At 43.4% G+C, this 11,516-nt stretch overlaps 1 protein-coding gene across 1 annotated transcript; it reads right to left on the bottom strand.

Moving 5' to 3' along the window:
* Positions 1 to 472: 472 nt before the first annotated feature.
* Positions 473 to 2,165, bottom strand: LOC123159335 (3-ketoacyl-CoA synthase 5). Its single transcript, XM_044577158.1, has one exon. The coding sequence runs from the start codon at positions 2,125 to 2,127 to the stop codon at positions 679 to 681; it is 1,449 nt and encodes a 482-aa protein (XP_044433093.1). The 5' UTR covers positions 2,128 to 2,165; the 3' UTR covers positions 473 to 678.
* Positions 2,166 to 11,516: the final 9,351 nt, after the last annotated feature.

The raw sequence follows: 11,516 nt of genomic DNA on the forward strand, positions 1-11,516 counted from the left end.
TATACAGAATTTATAATTGTTCTCATGTTTCACAAAACTGGTATTGGATGATTGCTGTGATGTAATCAGCTTTGTTTGTACATAATTTATTAATATAATTTACCGTAGAACCATTGTTCTACGGTTTCCTGGTAAAAAAAAGGATACATCTAGATGTGACATAGTTATGTCACATCTAAGGTGATATTCACTTTGTTTGTGGTCTATTTTTTGTCCTAGTTTTTTTGTTTCTTGTTGCTGCATTATATATTTGTGGAAGCTTAGATGTGACATTATTAAAAACATCTATATGTGAATTAGACGAACTGTTTTTTAAATATACATATTTGTGTATTCCCAAAAACAAAGTGCCCTTACAAACTGAAATTTTTGGATTTCTTTTCAGATGAGTATTTAAACCGAAAGGGAGGGAGAATTTTTTAGCTCGCGGTTATAACTTGTACAAACGGTATAGATGGTCATTCAGCTAGTGTTTCTGTAAATCACATATTCACGATTCACCCACAAATCAAAGCTGATTACATAACCATTCTCTCGTACTTTACTGCGACACAAACTATTTGCTATGCTTTCAATATATATAGAAAATCACATTGGGATTTTTTTTGCTTGACAATAAATTTTTCTGAACGGATCGAGATCGTATGTTCACGGATCCTTTTCCTTTTCCCAAGATGTCTATACAGGATAATGATGGATGGAATCAGCCCATGGCGCGCCAATAGTGGTGTTGCCGGGCGCCCTGATGCATTCCCACACGGCGCTGTTGCACTTGAACCCAGAGCCGAACCCGACCATCCACACACGGTCGCCCTTGCGCGTCCGCCTCTTGGCCTCGATGTATGCAAGCTCGTACCACAATGAACTGCTGGACGTGTTCCCGAACCGGTGAAGCGTCATCCGCGACGGCTCGACGTCCTCGTCTGATAAGCATAAGCTAGTTTGTACCGCGTCGATCACTGCCCGGCCACCAGAATGGATGCAGAAGTGCTGGAAGGCCGTGCGGAAATCGGGGACATATAGTTTGATTTTTCTGTTGAGCACCTTCCGCGCAACGAACGACAGCGCAAAGAGCAGCTTCTCCGATGGCGGGAGGACCAGGGACCCTATCGCGACGATGTTTGCCTTGAGCGTCTCGCCGGCGATAGCCACGAGGTCCTTGGACAGGTTTATTCCCGTCTGTCCCTCCTCGTCTTCCTCCTGGTACGCGCACCGGTATGCTCTGTCCTGCGCGGCGGTGAGCGTCCGCACGACGTGCGTGAGCCGGAACCGGGATGCAGACTTGGACGTCGATAGCAGCACCGCGGCCGCGCCCATGCGGAACAGGACGGCTGGCAGCAGCATCGCGCGGTTCTTCCCCGTGTAGTTGATGAGCGACGTGGTCTCCGTGGACACCACCAGGGCGTGCGCGCCACGCGGAGCCGCCTGCAGGAAGTTCCTCGCGACCTCCATGGAGATCACCCCCGCGCTGCACCCCATCCCGGAGATGTGGGCGTCCCGGATGTCGCTTCGGAGCTTGTACTTGTTTATAATCATGTCGGTGAAGCTCGGCGTCGGGTTGAAGGCGGTGCAGTTGGTGACGATGATGTCGATCGCTCCGGGACTTATGCCCGTCTTGGCGAGCAGGTCGTCGATGGCTGCAAAGATGACCTGCTCCGCCTCGTCGCGGCTGTCGCTTAGGCTGCATCGCGGGGGGATATTGTGCAAGGAAGGGTGAAGGTACGTCTGGTCGCCGAGGCCCGAGCGCTCGAGCATGCGCGTCAAGAAGCGGAAGCTGCCATCGTCGAGGTACGGCATGTTGCGAGCGTTCTCGGTGAAGGAGCCCATGGATACGCGGCAATTGGGTTTCGGCCGGCAGCAAGCGTAGTCCACGAGGTACACGCTGCGAGGGCGGCGCATGATGTAGAGGATGACCAAGGCGAACGGAAGGAAGACGGACAGGAAAATGTGGACCTGCCGCAAGTCATGGAGCCGGGTGAGTAGCTCGTCGGGGCCGAGGTGCGCGGCTTTGCGGAGAACACTGATGGCTGTGATCGGCACCCCGACGACGACGATGAAGTTGTTCACAAGCAGCTGGTAGAGGGGTTTGAGGAGGTGCTTGTTGGGATGGAGTGGTGAGCTCACCATGGTTGCCGGAGTGGACGTGCCGACTTTTTTCCGGCTTTGGTTCATGTGTGTTGAGGTGCCCGATCGAACTTGGGTCGTTTTAAAGCACGCAGGGCGGTCCATGCCTGCAACTGTTTTGCGTCGTGCCGTTTGCGCTGTTGGCCGACACTGCCATTACAACGTCATGGAGGAAATATTCCGATCCGAAAGATCATAGCATCTAGTATTACATTCCATGGTCCACCTAGAAATAAATGAAGCACATGCACGGTCCTTTGCAAATATTCCACCTTGTCAGAGCTCTCCTGGATGAAACTTGGATTACGCAAAGTATATAGAGCGGCAAGTTAATGAGCGAAACAGGGTAAAAAAGATAAACAGCTCGTAGAGGTTTTTATTCTTTGAACCGGTCACGGAGGGAGAGCTTCCCCAATTGAATATATTAGAGCACTCCAACGGCGATCTGTAAATTTTCTTCCGCATCCATCCGCGGACATGGGACCAGTCCACGGCGATCTGTAAATTTTCTTCCGCATCTATCCGCGGACATGGGACCAGTCTGTGGGCACAGATGCGTGAGGCCGCCATCCAATACTATTATGTATATGTCCCTTAGTAAAGAAAAATTTAAAATTCAAATAGAGTCTGATCCACACAGCTTGTCGGATAGCGTTGGATCACATATGCCCGATCACAACCAAAAAGAGGCAAACATGCTGACTTTTTACATGCCCGAATCCAAAAGAACATCAGTCCGGCAGTCTGTGCAAAATTCTGCCCTGCCGGACTGGCAATCCCGGCCATCTGCTCATCCATCAAGGTGTCGTCGCCGCCACGTAGGTAGTCTCCGCCTCCGCCTCCGTCATGTAATCATTGTTTGTTGCTATCAACTCAGCCGACTGCCACTCGAACATCTGGTAGGGCGTGAGGGAGTCCTGGACTGGGGGGTACTCGGGCCACCGACTTACCTCTCATAGGCCGGACAGGTGGGCCGCACTACAGCTGCTAGAAGGCCGGATTATTGGGCGACATTGTATCCGGACAGGAGATCTTTGGTGCCTTGGTGTGTGCTCCAAGTCAAGATAAGAGATTCGGCGTGTTTATTTCCTTGTTGTAACCGACCATATGTAACCCTAGCACCCCTGGTGTCTATATAAACCAGAGGGTTTAGTCCGTAGATGCTAGAACAACAACCATCATCTTACTAGCCTAGGATTTAGTTCATCTGATCTCGTGGTAGACCGACTCTGTAATCATTCTATACACTTCAATATAATCAAGCAGGACATAGGGTTTTACTTCCTAGAGAGGGCCCGAAGCTGGGTAAACACTGTGTCCTTCCTCCTTTGTTCCCCATTGATCCAAGATCCATAGCTCGGCCCCCCTACCCGAGATCCACCGGTTTTGAGACCGACAGTGGGCAGATTACACGATCATTCTTGCGTAGGCATCCAAAGAGGCCACATTCAAGGATAACATCCCGGCGTCGTTCGCATTGGTGGTGATCTTCAACTTCTTTTTCTTGAGTGTGGCCTTCCCCTCTTTGATCATACACTACAAGAAATATGTCAACTTGTGACCTTGACTATTGGTCCCTGAAAGGTCATAGTTTTTCATTTGCGACCTTTTTGTGACAAAAAACAGAAGGTCAAAAGCTGGCGGTCGTAAACTGAAATTAGTGACCTTCTTTGTGATATGTAAAAGGTCGTTGGTTCCATGACCAAATTTTTGGTCACTAGCAACCTCCTCAGGCCACGTAGTCATCCAGCGTGGCAAGCTGATGTGGCACAAGAATCAGCCCGGTCCGATTCAGCGTTTTACATGGGTCGAGCCCATTAATTCAGCCTTTTTACTGTATATTTTTTTTGTGAATTTTCTCTAGCTACATGGGCCTGGCCCAACAATTTAGCCTTTTTTTTGGGCCATGGCCTTTTTAGTTTTTCAGTCTATATTTTTCAATCTGGTCCCACAAGTCAGATGGGTCCCACTTGTCATAATCTCCTATATTGGTCCTACATGTCAAAAATGTGAGCATTGTTTAGATTATTTTCACAAATGGGTCCCACGAATCAGGTTTCCATTTCACACGTCTTCAAATCACACAAATAATCAATATTTTAAATAGAACAGAACAAATGTAGAATTTCTTAGGCCTGGAGCTCCTGTACATAGTCTATTACAATCTGTGCATAGTCTATTACAACCCAGATATACCTACTATTACAGTACTATAATATTTACAGTTTATTACAGTCAAACAGAACTAATCTTTGCTGCGTAGGGCTACACGCCGCTTCGAACTTGAAATTTCCTAGGCCCAGAGCTCCTATAAAAGGGTGAACACAAAGGCATTAGAGTACCATTTTCATTACTGGAGTAGATATTCAAACCTCCAGGTTTAGTGTATAGACAATCTAGAAAATATATATTTAACAAAATTTCACAGAAATGCAGATTTATGGATCGAATGTATGATAAAGCAACAGATTCAAACAACTTCAAATGACTAGATGTTTTAGAGACTAATTATATCAGAACACTAATGTTTCCAATGCATATTCGCAGAACCTCGGCATACTCACAAAATCTTAAATCAATCCTAAATCAATGTTGCCTACAAGGAACACTCATCAGTCTCATGTTTTGAAAAGCAACGTGGGTGAAACCAAGTCAAAATAAGGAGCATAACAAATTCATGTCAACAAAAATTAGCTTGTGATCCATAACACATTATTTATTTTTTACAAAGTAGAATTTCCGTAGATATCATTACCAGACACCAAATAGAAAGTAACATGTACAGAATGTGACAACATTTAGTTCACTTTATTGTACAAGTTGGGTCCAGTTTACTCGGTTGGACAAGATGCATTTATTAACTACGAAGAGAATGACACTATTATACGAGATAATTGTTGTGTCGCTAACAATCACCGTAAGAATGTTTTGCTGTAGTAATACATGAACATCAAGTGAGAGTGGTGTTTTGTTCTTACCACAGCATAACAATTGAGACAATGCCCGATTGGCCTTGCTTCTCCACAAGACTCGACCAGCAGCACGCATCTTGAAGGAACCAGTGGCGCTGTTTGCTCCCTTGGCCCAACTCCTTGCTGTGGAGGACGGCCAGGACTTGGATGCAGAGCCCGCTGCACACAGCATATTGTGTCACTACTTGCAGCAACAGAAGGAACTCACATATCATAGAACTTGCAGCAAGTTAAAAATGTAATAGGACCGATATATGTCTACGAAGCAATAGGTCAACTAGAGATTCACGTCTACAATTTGCTAGAGAAGAAAATAACAAGTCAGGATACATAATATATCTGCCAAAACAAGGACTGATATCAATCAGACCCTTTAATTTTAAAAACATGGTTTCAATTTGTTCTTTGCATATTACATGAGACTTAGAAGCACATTCACTTTAGCGACTCATCTTTTCAAGCATTCAATCAAATGGCCTTATAATACCAGACAAAGGGAGTTGTAGTGGTATGCACTTATCACATATATAAGAACCATGCTTAAAATCCACACATATATATACATATCCCAATAGAACATAGCTAGTAAGTAAACTACCAGCCGTGCACTTGATGTCTTGTACTAACAGTTAATAACACATAAAACTGAAATGCAAGAAGAAGAATTGCATAAGACAAGCTTATGTATGAGCTGTGACATAAGTGTGGCTATTAAAGCGAAACATATTTCATATATGGCTACATGCCAAATAATCACTATTTACCATTAACAAAAAAGGCACAACATACAGGGTTTTGATTTTCCACCATAATTGCATACAAATGTGACTGGTCTGTCCACTCATAAAGAAAAAAAATTAAAATTGTAATTCACTTAAATAGAGCAATCATATGCCTTACTATGTTATCAGATGGCAGATGAAGAATTCTAGCAAACGCAAAAATAGTATGATCAGTTGGGATCACTTCTGATTTTGCTTGCTCACGCACCAACCACAAACGTGATCACAGCCAAGTATTTAACCAGTTTGCCACAATAGAGCAATGCCCAATCCTTACACATGTATAATGGCGTGAATATGCAAGTTAGACCTAGATGTTACAAACGAGTGTTCTTTGCAGAATTAATGAATAAGTGTAGTATTTTTGACTAGCCAGAATTAATCTTTGTGCATACATCCTGCCATGCCGTTCCTTGCCAAATAAGCTCCCAAAAGCAGTATTAATAAAATTGAAACAGAATAACACTTAGAGGACTACAGGAACCACAACAAGAATTTTTTTGTTGCGAGTAAGCTGCTTGCCGTTGTCCATTTGCTCCCACCAAGTCAACCTATTATACATCCCTTGATCATCAGCGAATGGAGTTCCCTTCTTCCAGTGGAAGAAGTGGTATGTAATCTGAAATGAAGATTCAATTAGGAAAGCAATGACAATAGAGAAATAATTTCTAGATAGTATGTTTCATGCTATAATCATATGAGAAAATAGCAATAATTTGTCAAAGATTATTAATACTTTCTGTATCAAGGACAGTAGTATGAAACCAATAATTTATGTGTCAAGGTTTAGTGTGAATATGTGCCTTATGTAATGATTTTCTACCAACAAGCTTCAGACAAGGTTTTGTACACACCTACTGGCTACTGTTTTATTCAGTGTTTCTCTTAAGAAATATGAACATTATTTCCATTTAACTTCTACTTACAACACAAGCATGGCCATCCACAAAATAGTATCCACCAACTAGATAATTAAAGAATGCAGCTGATGTACAAAACCTGAAAACAATGTATTTCATGTAGTGATGTGAGATACATCCTGAATTTTTTTCACATCTTACTCACAACAATTAATACAATAGGCTAGCTAAATCAATTAGAAATCAGTGTCTTATCTGTAAAGCTAAACTACGATGACTGAACCAGATCTGTAAAGCTAAAACACTGCAGCGTGACATACATCCTCACTATGCAACAACTAAAATCGAGCATCTTCGCCACATACAATACCAACATGGTACCAAATCTGATCTATTACGTCAGTTAGTACCAGCCAGCACAGTTAAAGTCGCATCCACGGATCATGGCAACCAGAGGGAAGTGATATACCTCATTGATGGCGAGCATCTGGCTGTTGGCCTTCTTCACCTTCTTGAGCTTCCTTAGGAAGTAATGCGTGCAAACAATCAAACAATCAAACACATAAGGCCCCAAGAAACCGCCAAAGAAGATCGAGGCCATGGCGCCGCGAGGTCGGTCGGGGGAGGATAACTGACCAGACCACCACCATGCGCTGCCTGTTGAGCAGCTCCTTGGCGACGATCGAGCTAGGCTGCCGAGCATGTGGTGGCGGGCGTCCCGGTGGTGGCGGCGGCCCGGTGGCTCAGCCAGATGCCGCCGCCGAGGACGACGAGCGAGAGGACCAGGACCCCCGCTCGCGGTCGGTGGTGGCGACCATGTCCACGACGGCCAGTGAAGGGGTGGGTGGCGGTGAGGGGAGGGATCTGCGGTGGGGAGGGGAGAGGTGGGTGGCGGCGGCGAGGATCTGAGGTGGGGAGGGAGGGATGGGTGGCGGCGAGGGGAGGGATCTAGATCGGGAGCGACGATTCTGGCCGGAGGCGAGGGAGGAGTGGATGGGGGGAAGGGGAGGGTGCAGACGAGGGTAGAGGTGGGCGGTGGAAGGAAGGGGAGGACGGGGCGGCGGCAAAGCGATGGTCGACGGGGAGAGGAGTGGGGCGGGTGGTCGACGGGGAGCGAGGCGATGAGGAGCAGGCGCGTGGGCGCGAACGGCGGGAGTAGGTGGTCGTCCACGAAGGCGAGGAGGAGCAGCGGGATCGGCCGCCGTAGGTGGCGGTGGCGGTCCAATGGAGGGAAAGGGGAGAGGGGTTAGGGTTTGGGCTGCGGAGAGAGGAGTGGTGTGCGGGGGAGAGGAGGAGAGGGGGATGAGTGGGTGAGTGGTGGCATTTTTCCAATGACAGGTGGGCCCGCGAGGAATTAGGCCCACATGTCAGTGTCCTCAATGACATGTGGTGTAGGTGAGGGGAGCTGCTTTCGGGTGGGTGAGGGGTGTGGGCCGTTGGATCTGGCAGGATTCGACGGTCTCTAATGCTTGATCCGCGTGACATGCCCATTGACCAATCAGAATCAAGTGCACGCTTTGATGATGTTATGACCATTTGAAATGGTCGTAATCAATTTTTCCATTTTTCAAGTGCCCAAAATGAGTTTTTTTGTGAAGGACCTACCATATGTTTGTTGCAAAATTGGACCAAATCATTTTTTCTAAAATACTAGGCCATATTTAATGCACAATTGACCAAATGATTGGGTGTAAAAAGTTTTGATCCACCTCTCATGAAAAAGACAAATTCCCGCCGATTCAGTTGGAAGCGGGTCAAATTTGAACTGTAGCTGCCTTATAGTTTGCTCTTTATTTTTTCCAAATATCATTTCTAGGTACATAAGTATCTATTTAATCAGAGAAACACCAAAATTTTTCCAAGATTCAACCACTAGCTAGAAACGGTCATGCCCGCTGTTTTGACCGCATTTTGAAACAGGCATAAAAAATAAAAAAAAATCAAAAAATTAGAAAACCTTCGCATTGTGTCATTATATGTGATCAAGTTTCCAGGAAAAATAATAAACTTGTAATACGGAAATTATTTTAAAAAAGTGTTCTCAGAAATGACCTATCATGCGTGAAGATTCATGGCTTTCTAGCCAAATAATCAATCTTATGGCCACATTCATGGCATAGTTTGTTCAAACGATCTCATATCGTGCACAAGGGGGCATCTTGGAATTCCAAACAATGTTGCCTAAGGGAGTTTTCATTTTATTTTCACGGAAAATTCATTTTCCATTTTCCGAGTGCGTGAAATGAGTTTTTTTTGTGCAGGGCCTACCATATATTTGTTACAAAATTGGACCTAATCAATTTTATAAAATACTAGGACATATTTAATGCACAATTGACCAAATGATTGGGTGTCAAAATTTTTGATCCACCTCTGGTGAAAAAGACAAATTCCCGTCGATTCAGCAGGAAGCATGTCAAATTTGAACTGCAGCTGCCTCATAGTTTGCTATTTATTTTTTCCAAAAATCATTTCTAGGTACATAAGTACCTATTTAATAAGAGAAACACCAAAAACAATCCAAGATTCAACCACTAGCTAGGAACGGTCAAGCCCGCCGTTTTGACCGCATTTTGAAACGGGCATAAAAAATTCAAAAAAAATCAAAAAATTGGAAAACCTTCGCATTGTGTCATTATATGTGATCAAGTTTCCAGGAAAAATAATAAACTTGTAATACAAAAATTATTTTTAAAAAGTATTCTTAGAAATGAGCTATCATGCGCGAAGATTCATGGCTTTCTAGCCAAATGATCAATCTTATGGCCACATTCATGGCATAGTTTGTTCAAACGATCTCATATCATGCACAAGGGGGCATCTTGGAATTCCAAACAATGTTGCCTAAGGGATTTTTCATTTTCTTTTCACGGAAAATTCATTTTCCATTTTTTGAGTGCCTGAAATGAGTTTTTTTGTGAAGGACCTACCATATATTTGTTGCAAAATTGGACCTAATCAATTTTATAAAATACTAGGACATATTTAATGCACAATTGACCAAATGATTAGGTGTCAAAAGTTTTGATCCACCTCTGGTGAAAAAGACAAATTCCCGCCGATTCAGCAGGAAGGAGGTCAAATTTGAACTGCAGCTGCCTCATAGTTTGCTATTTATTTTTTCCAAAAATCATTTCTAGGTACATAAGTACCTATTTAATCAGAGAAACACCAAGAAAATCCAATATTCAACCACTAGCTAAGAACGGTCAAGCCCGCTGTTTTGACCGCATTTTGAAACGGGTATAAAAAATTAAAAAAAAAATCAAAAAATTGGAAAACCTTCGCATTGTGTCATTATATGTGACCATGTTTCCAGGAAAAATAATAAACTTGTAATATGGCAATTATTTTAAAAAAGTGTTGTCAGAAATGAGCTATCATGCGTGAAGATTCATGGCTTTCTAGCCAAATGATCAATCTTATGGCCACATTCATGGCATAGTTTGTTCAAACGATCTCATATCGTGCATAAGGGGGCATCTTGGAATTCCAAACAATGTTGCCTAAGGGAGTTTTCATTTTCTTTTCACGAGAAATTCATTTTCCATTTTCCGAGTGCCTGAAATGAGTTTTTTTGTGAAGGACCTACCATATATTTGTTGCAAAATTGGACCTAATCAATTTTATAAAATACTAGGACATATTTAATGCACAATTGAAAAAATGGTTGGGTGTCAAAAGTTTTGATCCACCTCTGGTGAAAATGTCAAATTCCTGCCGATTCAGCATGAAGCAGGTCAAATTTGAACTGCAGCTGCCTCATAGTTTGCTTTTTATTTTTTCCAAAAATCAGTTCTAGGTACATAAGTATCTATTTAATCAGAGAAACACCAAAAAATTCCAAGATTCAACCACTAGCTAGGAACGGTCAAGCCCGCCGTTTTGACCGCATTTTGAAACAGGCATAAAAAATTCAAAAACAAAACAAAAAAATGGAAAACCTTCGCATTGTGTCATTATATGTGACCAAGTTTCCAGGAAAAATAATAAACTTGTAATATGGCAATTATTTTAAAAAAGTGTTCTTAGAAATGAGCTATCATGCGTGAAGATTCATGGCTTTCTAGCCAAATGATCAATCTTATGGCCACATTCATGGTATAGTTTGTTCAAATGATCTCATATTGTGCACAAGGGTGCATCTTGGAATTCCAAACAATGTTGCCTAAGGGAGTTTTCATTTTTTTTCATGAAAAATTCATTTTCCATTTTTCGAGTGCCTGAAATGAGTTTTTTTGTGAAGGACCTACCATATATTTGTTGCAAATATGGAGCTAATAAATTTTATAAAATACTAGGCCATATTTAATGCACAATTGACAAAATGGTTGGGTGTCAAAAGTTTTGATCCACCTCTGGTGAAAAAGACAAATTCCCGTCGATTCAGTCGGAAGCGGGTCAAATTTGAACTGCATGTGCCTCATAGTTTGCTCTTTATTTTTTCCAAAAATCATTTCTAGGTAAATAAGTATCTATTTAATCATAAATACATGGTTTGATGGCGAGACATCGAGGTTTGGACGGTGGCCGAGGGCCCCAACTCTAGAGTGCACATGCTCGCATGCCGCCGCGTGGTCACGGTGTGACCGTGGCATTGCCATGCGTTCTGGGCGGCCTAGGCATGTCTAGTGGGTTGGGCACTCCCCAGGTAGGTGCTAGGAAGAAAATTATAACATAAGATTCTCATGAGGAGACCGAGCTATGCTCAAACATGAATTAGCAGCCAAGTGTTTGATTAGCGGTATGGGAAATGCACATGGCCAATGGGCGTGAGT

This window comes from Triticum aestivum, chromosome 7B (assembly GCF_018294505.1).
Source record: "Triticum aestivum cultivar Chinese Spring chromosome 7B, IWGSC CS RefSeq v2.1, whole genome shotgun sequence".
Taxonomy (NCBI): Eukaryota; Viridiplantae; Streptophyta; class Magnoliopsida; order Poales; family Poaceae; genus Triticum; species Triticum aestivum.